Below are 20,860 nucleotides of genomic sequence, written 5' to 3' on the forward strand. Positions count from 1 at the left end.
GAAAGCATTCGTTGAATGACTGGAATAGGAGGATGCTTTAAGGTGGACCATGTAGACAGTGGCTAATGAACAAAATAGATCTAGAGACATTGAAGCATGCAACAGACTGATGTATTTCAGAGGGAAAAGGGAAGCAGGAAGAGATTAATCAAAGAACTTGTTTGCATATAAGCACAGCCCATGGACAGGCAATAGTGTGGAGAAGGCCTGGGTGGGGGTGGGAGCAGGATGGAGGGGGTCCTTGGGGGGATAAGAGGGGACATCTGTGATACTTTCAACAATAAAGATAAATTTTAAAAAAATATATAGCATAAAGAACAACAAACACTTTAACAGAATATTTACATCTAAATGAGTCTTATCTTTCAGATAATTCACCTTTGAGGCTATATACGTTTATTTCAGTATTCTGCTTTGTTCAAGATACTTTTAAAAGCTCTCTTTTGGCATTTCCTCCTGAGTTCTTCAATTAAGACATATAAAACCAAGGTTTCATTACTTTATAGTCACATCTTTTTTACCTAAACCTCTCAGTCAAATTCCTCATTATATGCATCATATTTTCTTTATTTAAAGATGCTTATTAAATGTCTTCTGTATGCCAGCATCACTGACTTTAAGGTTTAGAATCCAATCATACTACAAAAAAGAGTAGTGAATGTTCATTGAATGCCAGGCACTATCTATAAGCACTTCATATAAAATGATTGATTAATCCCCACAACAACTTTACATGGCAGGTGTGGAAACTGAGGTATAGAGAGAGGTTAAAGAGATTGTCCTATGACATAAAGCTGGGAAGAGATGAGGTATTGAGCATTCTAATACCAGTGTTTTGAACTCTGCATCTGGTAGATTGCTTGTCTCCATTTTGTTGAGTTCTTTTTCTGGAGTTTTGTTCTTTTTCTTTTCTTTTTTTCATTTGGGACATATTTCTTTGTCTTCTCATTTTGAATGCTTCCCTGTGTTTGTTTCTATGCATTAATTAGGTAGAACTGCTACAGCGCCCCGTCTTGTTAGAGTGGTCTTGTGTAGTAGGTGTCCTGTGGGACCCAGTGGCGCAGTCTCCCTGGTCACCTGAGCCAGGTGCTCCAGGTGTGTCCCTTGTATAGGTTGTGTGCCCTCCTGTTGTAGTTGAGCCATGATTGCTGTTGGCGCATCAATGGGAGGGATTGACACTCGGGCTGCTTGGTTGAGAGGGCTGGCTGGGGCTGCAGAGGAGGAGCTGTTGTGCAGGGGTTGACCCCACAGAGCAGGATTTGCTTTAGTGGGACTCTGGTGCCTCCGAGTCCACCCGTTGGGTGTGTTGTTTGTGGAAGTGGTTGGGTGATGCTCTGGTGTGGTCAGAAGCTGGCTACTGCATATGTTGGTTCTGGGGCCTCTTGGGAGGAGCTCTGGTGCAGGCCAAGGTCAGCCACTTGGTATGAACTACAGTGATCCATAGATGGTTGCCACTTGGCCATTTGTATGGAGAAGCCACTGGAAATGGCTTGGTTGGGATGGAATCTCAGGAACCACTGGGGTGGGGTGAACAGTGCTAACCAGGTTGATGGAGACTCAGATATGGCGCTTGCCTGTGCCGGGTGGGGGACAGACTCAACAGGAAACAATGGCTTCTGCCAGCTCTTCTGTCTGACAGAAAGCTGCTCTTCTAGCCCTCACCCTGAAGCCAGACAATTCAGCTCCTTCCTGTTTGTCCCTGGCGCCTTTCTAGCTGCTGCCCCAGCTCTGGAGCTCTGAGGAGCGAGTCCAAGGAAGTCCGTGTGGGACCCTGGAAGAGGAGCGCCGGGACTCCAGCAGCCCTCCGGCTCCCTCAGCCACAGGCCCCCTGGTTTCCACAGCCAGGAGTGCTGGGACTTCACTTCCCAGCACTGGAGCCCTGGGCTGGGAGCCCGGGTGTGGGGCTGGGACCCCTGGATCTTCAAGGGGCGCCTCCGCAGCTGAGGTATCCTTCCCATTTTTAACCCCCACTCACGGGTGTGGGACCAGCCTGTTCGGCGTCTTTGCCCCTCCTGCCAGTCTCCATGTGGCTGCTTCTTTCTGTCCTTAGTCATAGCACTTGTGTTCAGCTAGACCCCAGGCGGTTCTCAATGGGGGCTGTCCTGTTGTTTAGTTGTAATTTTGATGTGGTTGTGGGAGGCGGTGAGCACCGCTGTTACCTACACTGCCACCTTGACCTTCACGTTTTGTTTTGTTTTTAATCCAGGGATGTTTACCTTAAAAAACAAAAAACTACAATGTGTTTTATTTTAGAAATATGTTCTTTTATTTTCCCAGCCTTATTGAAGTAGAAGTGACAATTAAAATTGTATATATTTAAGGTGTACAACCTGATGACTTGTTATACATATACATTGTGAAATAATCACCACAATCAAGGTAATTAACATGCCCATCACTTCACATATTTATCTTTTTCTTTTCTTTTTGTGGTGAAAACATGTATGATCTACTTTCTTAGTACATTTTAAGTATATAAAATAGTATTGTTACCTGTAGTTACATTGTTGTACATGTATTTACCTTTTATGTACCTTGGTAAAATTTTGCTCTTTCCTTCCTGTGGATCTTCATACATTTGTAAAGGTTTATTCCTGGGGAATATATATATTTGTACACACACACACACACACACACACACACACATTCATATTTTTATATATTTAAATAAAATTGCTATAATTGCCACTTGAATGGGATCTTTTCCTCCTCATTTATTTTCAAATGGAATATTGACAGTGAATATTCATTTAGTCATCCAGCACGTACTTATTTACCGTGTGCGAGGATCAGGACTGTGTCAGTGTACAAAACAGGCACAGTCTGCATAGAGTATTAATAAATTCTAAAATATTGGACATTCTTGCATTTCTGGGCCAAGCCCTGTTTGGTAATGGAATATTATTTTAATATATTGTACTGATAGGTTAGATTTGGTTCTATTCTATTTACGATGTTTGTTTACAAACGGCATACAAATAGCTTGAGCGAGACTATAGTTTGGCCTGGCACATGTGCACATGTGTGTTTATGTTAGCTTTGTAAAATAAATTGGAAACCTTGCCATTTTTTTCTGTAGTTTGTATAGCATTGGAATTAAGTGTTTCATTCTTATTCCTTGACAATCACATTAAATCATAAGTTCAAGCTAGAACTGAGAAAAGGCCCCAGGTTTCCTGGATCTCAGACCTTAGAAAGAATTTGTGGAAATGGAACAGAATGGAGATTTATACAACAATAAGCCAGAGGACAAGGAATGGATTTCTTTTTTTGGTCCTATTCCCTCTCAGGGGGAATGGCAGCCGTGTATGTTCACTTTGAAAGGCCTGGCTTTTTTTCTGGGGAGCAAACCCTCATCCTAGACCTGTTCCGTGCTCTTGGCCACTAGAAGATGGGACTCATGCTTTCAGGCAGGGGTGACTGAGTGGCTTTGGCTGAGGTGGGTAGAAAACTCCAGTGACATGAAGCGGGGGGGGGGGGGGGGGGCGCAACAGCAGCATCATTGCTGTCCCTTTCTCATAGGACCTCCTGACATCCGACACATATAAGAGTCAGTGTCTCCCACTTCTTGTCTTCTTCCTCTGCTTCTTTCTGAATTTGTGCAATGGAAGCTAAGTCTATCAGGCCAGTTCCATGCCTGCTGCACAGTCCAATGTCAGGGCTGACCTGTGAGCCCTGGTTCTGTGATATAATCCTCCTCATAATGTTTTTGTTTATATTCCTTAATGTGTCTTCTAATTTTTCTAAAACAAATACATTTTTATTGATTTCAGAGAGGAAGGGAGAGGGGGAGAGAGAGAGAAACATCAATGATGAGAGAGAATCATCAATTGGCCGCCTCCTGCACACCTCCTACTCGGGATCAAGCCTGCAGCCCAGGCATGTGCCCTGACCAGGAATTGAACAGGTGACCTCTTGGTTCCTGAGTCGACACTCAACCACTGAGCCACACCTTGCTGGGCCCAATTTTTAAATTTAAACATCCTTCCCCTTATCTTTCCCGACTAAAAACCTTCAAGCACAAAGGGCTCTTAAAACTCTTTCCAATAGCCTTTGTATTAATTTTCATTTTTTTCTCTTAAAAAAAATTTTTTTTCTTTTTTAAAAAAATTTATTTTATTGCTTAAAGTATTACAAAGAGTAGTACATATGTCTCCTTTTTTTCCCCATTGACCTTCCCCCGGCCTCCCCTAACCCCCAGTATCTTGCATCCATTGGTTATGCTTATATGCATGCATACAAGTCTTTCGGTTGATCTCTTACCTCCCCCTCCCCAACCCTCCCCAGCCTTCCCACTGTAATTTTAAAAAATCTTTATTGTTGAGAGTATCATAGATGTGTCTCCCCCCACACACACACACCCCACCCATTTGCCTCCTCCACCTAGTTCCTACCCCACCCCAGGCCTTCACCACCCTATTGTCTGTGTCCATAGATAAGATCTGTGGTTAATCTGTTCCCACCCTCTTTCCCCCCTTCCCTCTGAGATTCATCAGTCTGTTCCATGCTTCCATGCCTCTGATTCTATTTTATTCACCAGTTTATTTTGTTCATTAGATTTCTTATTTGTTTTGGTTTTTAGATTCAATCGTTGATAGATATGTATTTGTTGCCATTTTATTATTTATATATTTTTTATTTCTCCTCCTCCTCCTCCTCCTCCTCCTCCTCCTCCTCCTCCTCCTCCTCCTCCTCTTCTTTTTGGCATTTTAATTATGATGTGTCTTGGCATGGCCTCTTTGGGTTCCTCTTGTTTGGGACTCTGTGCTTCCTGGACTTGTAAATGTATTTCTTTCACCAGGTAGGGGAAGTGTTCTGTCATTATTTCTTCAAATAGGTTTTCAATATCTTACTCTCTCTCATCTCCTTCTGGCACTCCCAAATGGGAATGTTGGAACATTTGAAGTTGTCCCAGAGGCTCCTTACACTATCTTCATATTTTTGGATTCTTTTTTCCTTTTGCTCTTCTGGTTGGGTGTTTTGTGCTTCCTCATATTCCAAATCATTGATTTGATTCTCAGAATCCTCTACTATTGAATCCCTATAAATTATTCTTTATTTCAATTAGTGTATACTTAATATCTGACTGGTCCTTTTTTCATGTCTTTGACATTCTCACTAAGATCCTTGAAAGTTTCATGAAGATCCTTGAGTAACCTTACAAACATGGTTTTGAACTCTATATCCAGTAGTTTTCATGCTTCTATTTCTTTCATTTGAGACATGTTTCTTTGTCACCACATTTTGGCTGCTTCCCTGTTTTTGTTTCTGTGTATCAGGTAGAGCTGCTATGTCTCCTGGAATTGGGAGCGTGGCCTTGTGTAGCAGGTGTCCTGTAGGGCCCAGTGGTCCAGCCTCTCCAGTCACCTGAGCTGGGGGCTCTAGGTGCACCCCTGTGTGGGCTGTGAGCACAGTCTTGTAGTTCGTTGAGCCTTGATTGCTGTTGATGTCTCTGGGAGGAGTTGACCTCCAGGCCGATTGGCTGTGAGGACCAGCTGTGACTAACATGGGAGAGCTGCTGTGCAGGAGGCGAGGCCCAGGTGTAAAGCCAGGCAGGCTGGTGCTAGTGCTGGGTCTTGGGCCTTTTATTGATAAGTTTGGGACATGCTGTCACCATCTGCAGCTGTTTGAGAGATTTCAGCGAAGTCTGAAGCCAGGGCGGGCCATTAATATGGGAAAGCTGCTGTAAACAGGTTGGGTGGGGCTGCAAATTGAATGGGGCGGGGTCTCAGGGAAGCCCGTGCTCCAGACTGATTGAGACTCAGATCTGGCTGCCCGTCAGTCCTGCGACAGGGGAGGTCCTAGCACAGGAACAATGACCCTTGCAAGCACCCCCATCTGGGAGAAAGCCACCCCAAGTTCCTGCCCTGATGCCAGACAGTCCAGCTCCTCCCCATATGTGTGTGGGTCCTCCAGCACTGGAGCTCGGAACAAGAGGATCTTGTAAGTTTGTGCGCGAGCCTTTAAGAGGAACACCTGGGATTCCAAGAGCCTCCTTGTCACTCAGTCCCAATCCCCGCTGGTTTTTACAGCCCAAAGTTAAGGGGACTTCTCTTCCCAGCTCTGGGAGCCTGGGCTGGGGGTCTCTGTGGGCCTGGGACCCCTTGCTCTTCTGGGAGGCCTCCGCAGAGAGATCTCCCTTCCAATTAAAAAAGCCGCACGTGGGTGCCGGGCCGGCCTGCTTCACGCCGCCGCTGTTCCACGCCAGTCTCAGTGTGCTTTCTTCTTTCCTTCTCTAGTTGTCGGACTTCCATTCAGTCAGCTTTCAGGTGATCCTGGATGATGGTTGTTCTGTATTTTAGTTGTAATTTTGATGAGGTTCTGGGAGGTGGTGAGTATAGGCATTTACCTACGCCACCATCTTCCGATTCTGAATTGTACATTTTAAATGGGTGAATTGTATGGTTTGTAAATTAAATTTTACAAAGCTGTTAAAGAATCACTTATCTGTGGAGAAAAGTGAACCATACCACACTGCTGGTGGGAATGCAGACTGGTGCAGCCACTGTGGAAAACAGTATGGTGTTTCCTAAAAAAATTAAAAATGGGACTCCCATTTGACCCAGTGATCCCACTTCTAGGAATATATCCCAAGACACCAGAAACACCAATCAGAAAGGATATATGCACCCCTATGTTCATAGCAGCACAATTTACAATAGCTAAGGTTTGGAAACAACCCAAGTGCCCATCGGCAGATGAGTGGGAAAAAAAGCTGTGGTACATCTACACAATGCAATACTACACAGCTATAAAAAAGAGAGAACTCTTACCATTTGCAACAGCATGGAGGGTATTATGCTAAGCGAAATAAGCCAGTAGGAGAAAGATAAGTATCACATGATCTTACTCATATGTCAAATCTACTGAACAAAATAAACTGATGAAACAAAAATAGATCCAGAGACATAGAAGCATGGAGCAGACCATGCGTGGTGGCAAGAAATCAACCAAAAAACTTGTATGCATATGTGCATAACCCGTGGACACAGATAATAGGGTGGTGAAGGCCTGAGGTTGGGGTGGGCTGGAAGAGGTCAATGGGGGGAAAAGGGGACATATGTAATACTTTCAACAATTAAGATTTTTTTAAAAAAGAATCACTTGTCTAAATATATATGGGTCTATTTCTGGACATGCTAGTCTGTTCCGCTTATCTATCTGTATGTCAATGCCACATTGTTTTAATTACTGTGGCTTTATAGTATGTCTTGAATCAGGTAATGTAAACCTTCCACATGGATTTTAGAATCAGCTTGTCAGTCTTCACCACTGGTGTTTTCATTGGGATCTCATGGCATCTATAACCCATTTGGGGACAACATATATCTTAACATTGTTGTCTTCTGACCCACGAAGAAGGTATAGCTATTTATCTATTTACATATTTTAAAATTTCTCTCAGTGTTTTCTAGTTTCCAGTGTAAAGGACTTTCACATATTTTTTGTCACATTTTATCCCCAAGTATTTGATATTTTAATGCTTTAACAAATGGCATTTTATTAATTTTAATTTCTAATTTTCACTGTTAGAATATAGAAATACAATTAATTTTTGTATGTTGATCTTATACCCTTCAACCTTGTTAAAGTCACTACAGTCATGTTCCACATAATGACTTTTTGGTCAACAACAGAACACATCTAGGATGGTGGTCTCATAATATTTTAATGAAGCTGAAACAGTCCTATTGCCAGGTGATGTCATAGCCCTCCTAATGTCATCACACAAGCGTTCCTCACCTGTTTGTGGTGACGCGGGTGTAAATGAACCTACGGCGCTGCCACTCGTATAAAAGCACAGCACATACAGTTATGTACAGTACATAATACTTGCTAGTGATAATACATGCCTATGTTTCTGATTTATTTACTATACTATACTTTTTCCCCATTCTGGAATATAAAGCTCTTTTTAATTAAAGTATAGTTGACATATAATGTTAGTTTCAGGAGTATAACATATGACTTGACATTTATAGACCTTAAAAAGTGGTCACCATGAGAAGTCACCATCTGTTACCATACAGAGTTGCTGTGATAATATTGACTGTATTCCCTGTGCAGTAATTTGCATCCCCATTACTTATTGATAAGTTTGTATCTCTTAATCCCCTTCATCTTTTTGGCCATCTTCCTACTGCCCAACCCTCTGGCAACTTCAGTTTGTTTTCTATATCTATGACTCTGTCTTGTTTTGTTTGTTCATATGTTTAGTTTTATAGATTCCACAAATAAGTGAAGTGATACAGTATTTGTCTTTTTTGGACTTATTTCACTTAGCATAATAATACTCTCTAGATTTATCCATGTTGTCGCAAATGGCAAGCTTTCATTTTTTCATGACTGAGTAATATTCCATTGTGTGTGTGTGTGTACCACTTCTTTATCCATTCATCTATCAATGGACACTAGGTTGCTTCCATATCATGGCTATTGTAAGTAACGCAATGAACATCGAGGTGCATATCTCTTTGATTTAGTGTTTTGTTTTTTCCAGGTAAGCATCCAGAAGTGGAATTGCTGGGTCTTTCTTTGTCTCTTCTTATAAGTATTGCTATCCCAGCTTTTTCTTTTCACTTCAATTTTCATGGAATATCTTTTTCCATTCATCCATTTACTTTCGATCTATGTGTGTCTTTTGATCTGAAGTGAGTCTCACATAGGCTTGTTTTTTAAATCCATTCAGCCACCCTATGTCTTTTTTGTTGTTGTTAATCCTCACCTGAGGATATTTTTTCCATTGATTTTTTTTTAGACAGAGTGAAAGAGGGAGGGAGTGAGAAGGAGAGAGAGAAACATCAATGTAAGCGAGACACATCAATTGGTTGCCTCCTGCATGCACTGGGACTGGGGATTGAACCTGCAACCCAGATACATGCCACTGACCAGGAATCAAACCTGAGAACCTCTGGTGTGCAGGCGGATGCTCTGACCACTTAGCACACTGGCCAGGCCACCCTGTCTTTGGAATGGAGCACTTATATACTAGACTTCTTTAAAGGTTGATAGAACTCATGAGTGAAGCCATATAGGTCTATGGCAACCACTGAACATTTTACTGTCTCCATAGTTTTTCCTTTTCCAGAATGTTATACATTTAGAATCATACAGTATACAGCCTTTTCAGATTGATTTCTTTCACTAAGTAATATGCATTTAAAGTTCCTTCATGTCTTTTCATGGCTTGATAGCATGTTTCTTTTTAGTGCTGAATAATATTCCATTATCTGGATGTACCACAGTTTATTTACCCATTTACCTATGAAGGACATCTTGGTTGTTTTCAAGTTTTGGCAATCCTATTAATAAAAGCCTAATATGCTAAGTGTCTGGTTGACCAGTTGGCCGTTCAACCAATCAAAGAGTAATATGCTAATGATATGCTAAGGCCGCTCAATTGCTCGCTATGACATGCACTGACTACCAGGGGGCAGACACTCTGACTGGTAGGTTAGCTTGCTGCTGGAGTCCAGCCGATTGGGACTGAGCAAGATGGGCCAGACATGCCCTGGAGCCCTCCTGTGGTCCCTCCCCAGCTGGTCAACCTTCCACGTCCCTCCCCGGCCCTGATCGTGCACCGGTGGGGTCCCTTGGCCTGGCCTGTGCCCTCTCACAATCCAGGACCCCTTGGGGGATGTCGGAGAGCCGGTTTTAGCCCGATCCCGCAGGCCAGTCTGAGGGACCTCATTGGTGCACGAATTTGTGCACCAGGCCTCTAGCCTATATAATAAAAGCCTAAGCGACGATTACAGCAGAACAACTGGAATGACCAGTTGCTATGATGTGCACTGACTACCACGGGGGCAGAAGCTCAATGCAGGAGCTGCCCCCTGGTGGTCTGTGAACTCCCACAGGGGGAGCGTTACTCAGCCAGAAGCCAGGCTCACAGCTGGTGAGTTCAGCTGCCACGGCATCAGGAGCCTCTCCCGACTCTGCGGCTGCAGGCTGGGTTGAGTGCAAGTGGTGCCTGTCCCCGAATGGGGCTCCTCCCTGGCCGCCTGCCGCTCGGTACACTGCTACATCTCTCGGGATGTCAGACTGCAGGTTTAGGCTTTCAGTCACCCCCCAACTGGTCCTGGACTGCGAGAGGGGGATTTCTTGCACTGGGCCTCTAGTCATGAATAAAGCTGGTATAAACATCTGTCCGTATGGATATAAGTTTCCAACGCCTTTGTGTAAATAAAAGGAGTGTGATTGTTGGATCATGCGATAAGAGTATGTTTAGTCTTCTAGGAAACTGCTAAACTGTCTTCCAAAGTGGCTGTACCATTTTGCATTCCCATCAGCAATAAGAGTTCCTGTTGCTCCACATCCTCACCAGCATTTTATGTTCTCAATTTTGGCTATTGTAACAGGTGTGAAGTTATTGTTTTAATTTGAAATTCTCTAATGACATATAACATTGAGCATACAATTATTTTTTCAATTCTATAGCTTCTTTGGTAAAGTGTCTGTTCAGGTCTTTGGCCCATTTAAAAAAATCAAATTGTTTTCTTGTCCAGTTTTGAGATATCTGTGTATATTTTTGATGACAATATCTTATCAGATGTATTTTTTGCAAATATTTTCTCCCAACCCATGGCTTATTTTTGTTGACCAGAAATCGGCTGGTAATCTCATTGAGGAGTCCTTGTAGGTTATGAGTTGCTTCTCTCTTGCTGCTTTCAGATTCTTTGTCTTTTGACAGTTTGATTTAATGTGTTTCAATCTGAATCTCTTTGAGATTATCCTACTTGGGGTTTGTTGATCTTATTGGATGTGAAAATTAATATTTGTCATCAAACTTGGGCCATTCTCAGCAATTATTTATTTACATAATCTTTCTGCTTCTTTCTCTTCTCTCCCTCTGGAATTTCTCTTATGTGTATATTGCTATGCTTGATGGTATCCCATAGCTCTCTTAGGTTCTATTCATTTGTCTTCATTCTTATTTTTCCTGTTCCTCAGATAAGATAATCTCTATTGATCTATTTTCATAGTCTCATATTCTTTCTTCTGCTGGTTCAAATCTGCTGCTGATCCCCTCTAATGAATATTTTCATTTGAGTTAATATAATTTTCAATTCCAGTGTATCTGTTTTTTAAAATATATATTTTTTATTGATATCCTCTATTTGGTGAGACAAAATGCTTTCCCTTAGTTCTTTTTTTAAAAATTGAATTTATTGGGGTTACACTGGTTAACAAAATTACATAGGTTTCAGGTGCACGATTCTACAACACATCATCATCTGCACACTGTATTGTGTGTTCACCATGCCAAGTCTAAGTCTCTGTCCATCACCATTTATTCCCTCATATCCTTCTCTTCCTCCCAGCCCCCCAATCCAGCAATCACCACACTGTTGTACATGCCCATGAGTTCATTCTCTTTTTCATTTTTCTAGAGTCTGTTAGTTCTTTAGACATGTTTTCAATTAGCTGTTGAACATACTTAAAATGGCTGATTTATAGTCTTTGTCTAGTAAGTCCAATGCCTGGGCTTCCCCATGGACAGTTTTCTAATTGTTGCTCTTTTTTCCTCCAGGTATGGGCCATGCTTTCTTGTTGCTTGCATTCCTTGGAGTGTGGGGATGGCATTAGGGTAAGTTAAAGTGTCACAAAGTTCACTAATTTCATCAAGATGCAGCTGTTTCTCTTAAAAAAAAAAAAATGCTTCCCAAATTGCTTCAAGCTTTTGATTACTGACAAGAGTTCTGAAAAGGTTGGTTCTAACAGATTTTGCCAGTTTTCAGTTGCTTTTTTAGAGGGGCACACTTTGGTGTTCCTTACTTTGTAATTTTCACTAATGTCTTTCCTGTAAATCTTTAAAAGCAGGTTTACTACTCTTAGCCACATTTCAAGTGCTCAGTAGCCACAGGGGGTTAGTAGCTACCATATTGGAAAGTGTAAGTCTCTCTCTCTCTCAAAAAAAAAAAATAAATAAATCCAAGCAGTTATTTAAATGAATATAAATGAGAAATGAAGTCTCTAATGGCTTTCTTGTACTTTGGCTAGAATTGATTTTCATGGCAAGGTTAAGTACTCTATGAACTAACTGTAGGTATCAAATAATAACCACCACTTCTCAAGCACTTTACTTAATGCCAGGCAACATTTTAAGATTTACATGTATTAGCACTTTTATTCTTTACAACAACCTAATGGGGCAGGTATTCTTGTGCTTTAAAAATGCAGAAAGCAAAGTATCCAGAAGTTAAGCAACTGACCCAATGTTTCACAGCTAAAAAGTTGCATAGCCAGGACTTAAACCTTGAAAGTCTGGCTTTAAAACCCAGGCTGTTAACCATCACTATATGATACTTAGCAGTCCTTACAGGAGAAACTCAGAGAAAAATTATGTTGGCTCAGGGAGAACAGGGTGGGGAGGAAACAGCCCTATACATAATACTAAAAACATCAGAAAGTACAAAGCACACTTGCAAGAAAACAAACTCACATTTTTATTGAGTGCTATGTACCTTTATGTAGCACGTTACTTGACACTTATAAGCAGTCAGTGAATATTTGTTGAATAAATGAATGACTGATGCATATTTACACATTGTACTATGTCTTTTAAAAAATTTATTGATTTAGAGAGAGAGGAAGGGGGGAAGAGAGAAACATCAATTTTGCTATTCCACTTATTTATGTATTCATTGCTTGATTTTTGTATGTGCCCTGGCGGGAGATGGAACCTACAGCCTTGGTCTTTCGGGATGATGCTCTAACCAGCTGCGCTACCCGGCCAGGGCCACTGTGCTAGGTCTTTACATAGGTCTCATTCCAAGTCATTTCATTTATTTATTTATTAATCCTCACCCAAGGATGTTTATTCCATTGTTTTTTAAAAGAGAGAGTGGAAGGGAAGGAGGGAAAGAGGGAGAGGGAAAAGGAGAGAGAGAGAGAGAGAGAGAGAGAGAGAGAGAGAGAGAGAGAGAGAGAGACAGACACACACAGAGACCAGGGCGGGGAATGGATTATGCACCCCGAGTACCCGCCCTTGACTGGCAATTGAACCCCTGACTCTTTGGTGCCCAGGACGATGCTCTATCCACCTAGCAATACCGGCCAGGGCATGCCAAGTCATTTTTTTTTATAACATTTTTTAAAAATTGATTTCAGAGAGGAAGGGAGAGGGAGAGAGAGATAGAAACATCAATGATGAGAATCATTGATTGGCTGCCTCCTGCACGCTCCCCACTGGGGATCAAGTGCACAACCTTAGCATGAGCCCTGACTGGTAATCAAACCGTGACCTCCTGGTTCACAGGTGTTTGATCAACAACTTAGCCACACAGGCCAGGCCCAAGTCATGTTAAAGAGGAGGAACTGAAGCTCAGAGTGGTGGGATCATTTTCCCCGTTGAGAGGGTTAGTTCAGGGATTAAAAACTCAATCCTCAAATTCCAGGTCCCCTACACTATAGCTTTTTCTGAGTTGAAAAAGGATCGAAGTCACAAAGGATAAAAGCTTACACCATGCCACATGATCCCATTGCATTTATTTGCATGTAGGTTATGTGATTAGAGATGGGGAATGTAAGGGACCCAGCTGTGGCAGCCTGGGTACCCTTTTCTCTTGTCCACGTAGGGGACTGACTTCTAAGAAAGCAGAAGGAAGAGTTCAGACAATATGAGCAATTATAGCTGTTGTGGCAGCTAAGATCCTTGGTCACCTGCCCTTCCTAAGTCTGACTCGCTGCAGAGAACTGGAGGAGTGTGAAAGGACCTCACTGAGCAAACATTCACTCCGCATCTCCTAAGAGAAGGCATATACCCCAATAAACAATTATGTGATACATTCTTTCTTTTCTCTCATAGAAACGTAGGTTTATTTTGATAGAGACATGCAGAATACAAAGGGCTGAAATAAATGAGTGATCGTTAACATAAAATAATAGGACATTTTATTATGTGATACATTCTGATGACATAAATTACAGTGAGGAAATATGCAAGTATTTTGAGAGAGAAAAGGATAGGGCAGCAACTAACTTCCTGGGAAGTTTAGAGAAAACTTTTTAAAGGGCTTTGACTTTGAGCTGAATCTTTAAACATGAGTAGTTGTAGAAGGAAAAGTTCTCTAGATGGGGGCATGAACATGGTTTTAAGTTAGGTTTGTTTGGGCCAGAGTGCAGGGTTATAAGGAGTATGGCAGTAGGAAGGCTGTTTGGGAGTGGATGGTTGAGGAATTGAAAGACCAGGGAATTGATTGTGTTTCTACTTTAGCAAGGCATCCCATGCTGAGGGGGACTGCCTAATGAAGAAGAACCGGAGTTGGGGAAATTAGACGTGATGGTCTAAATTATACCTGAGGGGATGAAGAGGCAGGAGAGATTTAAGAGAGAACTGAGAGAACGTGGTGATCAATTAGCTGTGTGGGTGAGAAAGGGATAAAGTCAGAAAGAATGATTTCTATTGATGGAGATTAAAAAAAGTAGGAGGAATAGACTGGACCTGGGTGTTCAAGAGAAGGCGAGTTCTGTTTTGACAATCAGTGGGCCTGCGGAATATCCCCAGGGGCTGACCTGTGAGTTTCAAGCCTAAACCTCGGGAGGGAATGAGGGTCAGAAACAGATTTGAGAGTTATCAAGTGAGAGATGAATTCGTGGAAGTCAAATTGGTCACTTAGGAGGAGCATATAGAGAGACAAAAGGCTTGTGGGTGTAGAGTGTCAACGGAGGAGGATAGAGGAGGTGTTCCTAAAACAAAGAGGCTGCAAAGGAGGCAAGAGGATGAGACGTGTCAAAGTCAAGGTAATGAGAAGTTTCAAGAGAGTGTTGTCCTTCCTCAAAGTCAGATGCTGAGAAAAGATGAGGTCGGGTAGCGACTGAAAACTGGTTGTTATTGGATTTGACAATTGAAGTTTTCCCGTGGTCAGTGAGTTCAGGGGTCTGGATTGGGAGACGTCTGGTTGGTGTTTGCAGGGGTGGTTCAGGAATGTTCCAACTTCCAGGTAGATTAGGGGGTGAGGAGAACGTGTCCCATCCTCAGACAGGAGCTTGGAGATGTGGTGGCCCCAAGAAACCCTGCAGCAGCACAAGGCTTTCTAGCTTTGTGATGGAACTCACGACCAAAGTCACATGTTGAAGTAAATAATATATATGGTTTTGATATCTATGGTTTTATTTTCTTCGTGAGATGCTATTAGTCAAGTTTAATAGGTTTTTCTAATTAAGTACTTCATATTTTTCCAACATTGGGAAAACTTCAACCATACAGAAATGTTGAAAAGTATTATGTAGCAAACATCCATCTATTGACTACCTTTCTACAATTAACATTTTGCTCTATTTGTCTTATCTACTCATCTTCCCATTCATATTTTGATGCACTTCACTATAAGTTTAAGACGTAAATACACTTTACCAGTGTGCATATCATTAACTAGAATTCAATTATTTGCTTAGAATTCAATTATGTGTGCGTCAGATTAAAAAAAAAATCACACAACTTGAGTGAAATATTCCCCCCGAGTTTTGACAAATTCACACATCTGTGTAAGCCCTACTGTGGCTGGAACATCACCGTCAACTCAGAAAGTCCCATTTCCCTTCTGGTCAGTTTCTACTTCTCCCCTCTCCCACAAAGCCAACCCTTGTTCTGATTTTTTCACTATAGGTTGGTTTTGCCTGTTCTAGAACTTCATAAAAATGGAATCTTGTGGCCTGTACTTTTTCATATCTGGCTTCTTTCTCTCAGTAAAATGTTTTTGAGATAATTTCATCAGTAATTTCTTCCTTTTGCTGAGTATTATTCCATTGTTTGATTGCACCCCAGTTTTAATCTATATTCCTACTGTTAGCTGCACTGTTTCCAGTTTTTGGCAACAATGAAGAGCACTGCTATGAATAGTCTAATACAGGTCTTTCAGGGGCAGGTGCTTTCATTTCTTTTGGGTAAATATCTGGAGTGGAATGGCTGGATCAAAGAACAGAGGGCTTAATTTTATAAGAAACTTCCAGGCCTTCTTCCAAAGCTTGTTCCATCTTCCACTTCCACTAGCAACATTGCTTCACATCCTCTCCAACATCTGGTGTTGTCACTTACCTCTCAGGCATTCTGGGGCAGTAATATCCCACTTCTCAGTGAAGGATGATGTTGAATACTTGATCACGTGCTTATTGGCCATTCATATATTTTCCTTTGTAAGGTCATCTGCTTGTCTTTTCATTATTGAGTTGTAAGAGTTTTTAATACAGTGAGTTCTAACTTAACGTTGTTGATAGGTTCTTGGAAACTGCCACACTAACCATTTTACCATAGCCTGATTTATATAAGTAACAGGTTCCTAAGGCACACGTCTGTGCATCAGTTAACCTGTGGTAAAATTGGTTAGCGTAGCAGTTTTCAGGAAGCTATCAATGACAGAGAATTTGCTGTACATTCTGGATATCGGCTCTTTCACAGACATGTGTTGTATGTTATCCTGGACGGCGGCTTGTTTTTTTGGAGTTCCATTCATCAATATTTTTTATTTTATGGTAAGTGTATCAAACTCCTAAGAAACTTTTGCCTATCCCCAAGCTATAAAAATATTCTCCTATGCTTTATTCTAGAAGCATAATAGTTTAGCTTTTATGTTATGGCCAGACCCATGTCTAATTTGTCCTCCACCCCCACCCCCACCCCCCGCAGAGATATCAAGCTATTATATAGCATTGTCTATTGAAAAGACTTCCTCCTATTAGGTTGCTTTGGTGCCTTCGTAAAATATCAAACCACTTCATATTTAAATTTATTTTACTGTTCATACAAACTTTTTATTCATACATTCTCTTAACATCCCCTCATAGATCACTGGGGTTGGATATGTTTTCCAGTTGAGAAGACCAAGACCCAGAGCAGTTCAGGAGCTTGTCCAAGGGGACACAAAGCCAAGGCCTTGAACACAGAACTACTACTGGATCATAAAAGATGTTAACATTTTAAACCTATTTTATCCAGTGGAAATATTATTAAATGAACATAATTTTATTTCAACACTGGCAGTATTTTTAGACCATCAGCCAAACACATGCCTCCCTTGCAGGCTTGTGCATGTCCAAAACAATCTTTATATGATGCACCTCTGGTTTGAAAGAGTGAAAATTACAATGCTTGCTCCCCCAAACTGGGTAAGAATAATAGCTTCTAGCCAAGGTTGTTTGGACTTCTAAAAATAGTGACTATTTGAAAAGCCTAGTTGGTGAGTGGTACTTGATCAATAGTTTTGGGGTAAGATATTTTCTCTTAAAAAAAAAAAATAAAAGTAGGAAAAGGTTTATCAGTGTCCCTCCTAGTTATCTAAGAAAAATACATTCTGTAGTAGTTTTAATATGATTAAGATACCCTCACACACGAACTAATTTTTTTTTTTTTAAATCCTCACCCCAGGATATTTTTCCATTGATTTTTGGAGAGAGAGAGAGAGAAACATCAATGTGAGAGAAACACATCGATTGGTTGCCTCCTGCCTGAGCCCCGACCAGGGCCTGGGCCAGGGAGGAGCCTGCAACCAAGGTACGTGCCCTTGATGGGAATCGAACCCTGGACCCTTTGGTCCCCAGGCCGACACTCTATCCACTGAGCCAAACCAGCTAAGGCTTGAACTCATTTTTTCATGAGACAAAGTTAGAGGACTCACACTTCCTGATTTCAACATTGGTCAAAGCTACAGTAATCAGGATGGTCTGGACTGGCTTAAAGCAGACATGTAGATCAGTGGGATAGAACTGAGAGTCCAAAAGCAAAACCTTACATTTATGGTGAATTCATTTTTGACAATGGTGCCAAGACAATTCAATAGTGGAGAAAATAATCTTTACAATAGAGTGCAGGGACAACCGAACATTCCCGTGAAAGAGACTTAGTTTACATACATACAAAGTAAACTAAAAATGGACCAAAGACTTAAATGTAAGAGCAAAAACGCTTAGAAGACAACATAGGTTGTTTTCTTTGTAACCTTGGATAAGGCAATGATTTCTTAGATATGAAATCATAAGCTCAGTTGACAAAAAAATAGATAAATTGAACTTCAAACAAATCAAAACGTTTGTGCTTCAAAGGATACTATCAAGAGAGTAAAAACACAACCCACAGAATGGAAGCAAATATTTGTAAATCATCCATAATAATAAAAGCATAATATGCAAATTGACCGAATGGCTGAACAGCAGAAGGACTGTCCTGACGTCCTTCCGGACGAAGCTGGGGCTGTGAGGGTCAAGGCAGCTGGGGCTGCAAAGGTCTACTCTTGCATGAATTTCCTGCATAGGGCCTCTAGTATATCTAATAAAAGACATATCTACAATATGTAAAGGGTGCTTACAACTCAATAATAAAAGGACAAATCACACAATTAAAAAATGGGCAAGGGATCCGAATAGACATTTCTCCAAAGGAAAATATAAATGGCCAAAAAGCACATGAAAAGATGCTCTAAGTCATTAGTCATTAGGGAAATGCAAATCAAAACCACAATGAGATATCACTTCACACTCACTAAGATGGCTATAGTCAGATAATATCAAGACTGGCCAAGACAGAAACTGGAACCCTCAAACCTTGCTGGTGAGAATGGAAAAAAATTTGGAAGTTTCTCAAAAATTTAAACATAAGGTTATCATGTGACCCAGCAACTCTATTCTTAGGTATATACCCCCAAAATTGAAAAAAATTTGTCCATGAATGTTCATAGTAGCAGTATTCATAATAGGCAAAAAGTGTTAACCCAAATTTCCATCAACTGATGAATGAATAAACAAAATATGGTATATCCATACACTGGAATATTACTTGGCAAAAAGAAAAAAATGAAGCACTGAAACATGCTACAATTGGATAAACTTTAAAAACGTACCAAGTGAAAGGAGCCAGACACAAAAGAACACGCATTCTATGACTCCATTTTTATGAATGTCCCGAACAGGCAAATCTACACAGGCAGGTAATAGACTAGTAGTTGCCAGGAGGTGGGAATGGGGTGAATTGGGATGTATAGTGTTTCTTTATTGGGGTGATGAAAATGTTCTTGGTTTAGATACAGTGATGGCTGCACAATTTTGTGAATATACTAAAACCACTGATTTGTATCCTTTAAAATGGAAAATTTTATGGTACATGAATTATCTCAATAATACTCCAAAAGGACAAGCAAGCATAGGAGACCTTAAAGTTTACCTAAACATAAAACAAAAACTTGAACCCTTTTCTATGATTTAATTCAGTTTTATAAATATTATCTTTTTCTTCTTCAACAACAATAATCAGTATGATAAAAATAGTAAGTAGTTATTATACACTTATTAGGCATTGTACCAAGCATTTTATACTTGGTTTTCTCTCTCAAATCACCTCAATAACCTTGTACATTGGTGCTATTATCCCATTTTACAGAAAAATAATTGAAGCTCAGAGACGCTGAGTAATTTTCCCAAGATCATGGAAAGGTAAGTCTGACTCCTGAGGTTCTACTGTACCATTCCATCTTCCTTAAAACAGTGATGTTTTGGTCTCCAACATAATTATTTTTCAATGTGTTATATTGTTCTTCTATCTCCAGTAACAAATTCGATATCATTTCAGGGTTCAATAGTGATCTTTCTTTCTTAGTTTGTTGAACACAGAGCAAAGACAGAAAAAATTCCCATATCACAAGCTTTTATTTGTATCAAATTACAGAGTACCATAAGTAAATATAAGATTATGATTTGAATATTATAATTTATAATTTGGCAAGTTATTTAATTATCCAAAGTTTATGATATATTTGATTATACACTGAAGAGATGATTTGGCATAACTTGGCAAGGTAAATATTTCTGTACCTTATTTGGCTATTTATTGTGTGTATATGTGGTACATATATGTATGAATGTGTGTACACACACACACACACACACACACACACACATCCCTAAATTAAATATACTTGTATAAAAAGCTAAAGATTGATGTGTTAGGGTTAATTCCTTTAAAAATATCTATTATATTAAATTGCATCTGCATTCAAAGCAGAAATGTAAAAAACCTGATCAATTTGCTAAATACACATGAATTTACAAAGTAATTGAAAATAAAAGTTTCTATTGAAATGTTATATTCCTGTTTAATTGACATTTAAGTGGCACTATCACACTATGGAAATAAACATCATTTTTGAGTTTGTTGAGAGAATAAAGATTCTACTGAGCATTACTACACATTCTGAATTAAGCTTGACCATTATTATACAGGGAAGATGGCAGGTCCCTTTCTTGGGTGTTACGCTGGGAATTCTCAGGAAGCAGTCGGGCCGTGTCTGCACCCCCGGGCCTGGGCTTCCTGCGCTTCCTCAGTGGAAGTCTGGCTTCTCGGGAAAGGTGCAGCCAGTCCGCCTAATTATGACGCTTGCTGCATAGTGGCCAGCACGGATGCACTCAGTCAGCGGCTTGTCACAGACCAGTTGAGACAGGAAACCTGAAACACAGACAAAGGGGAAGACCGTGAGCACCAGGCAACAGCATCAGAAATGTCACTGGGTCAGACCAAAAAACAGTCTAGACACCTACACCCTTCTCCAGCCTGGTCGGGAGGTCTTCCGGCAAACATCATGAGCTGCCCCTGACGTTTCTTTTAAAGAGCTCGAGGTGGGACATGACAACTAACTTTCTAAGCCTGAACGTTCATGCTTTCCTTTAGCTTTGAGGTAACTGTAAGAAATACTGGCCAAATATTTTCTTGGGTCTTTATAGCTGAGGCGTTATTAGTTATTTATCCTTCTCCCTGCCTTCTGGATTTCCTCTGTGCTGTTATTCCTAGCATATTGTTTTGGACAAAATCCCATCATCTGGATGTCTCTCCAAGTACAAATTTGAGAGTGGAAAAGTTAGGAAGGACCCTCCATCCCCC

General features: G+C 40.8%; 1 protein-coding gene across 3 annotated transcripts in view; it reads right to left on the reverse strand.

Annotated features, from left to right (window-relative positions):
- Window positions 1-19,385: 19,385 nt before the first annotated feature.
- The window catches only part of ADK (adenosine kinase), a 507,845-nt gene continuing 506,370 nt past the window's right edge, over window positions 19,386-20,860 (reverse strand). For all 3 annotated transcript variants that reach the window (XM_079794329.1, XM_079794327.1, XM_079794328.1), the window contains one exon: window positions 19,386-20,428. In XM_079794329.1, the coding sequence (XP_079650455.1) occupies window positions 20,393-20,428 (36 nt within the window). In that variant the 3' untranslated portion in view covers window positions 19,386-20,392. The remainder of the gene's footprint in view (window positions 20,429-20,860) is intronic.

The sequence above is a fragment of the Cnephaeus nilssonii genome, assembly GCF_951640355.1.
Source record: "Cnephaeus nilssonii genome assembly, chromosome: 16".
In the NCBI taxonomy this organism is placed as follows: domain Eukaryota; kingdom Metazoa; phylum Chordata; class Mammalia; order Chiroptera; family Vespertilionidae; genus Cnephaeus; species Cnephaeus nilssonii.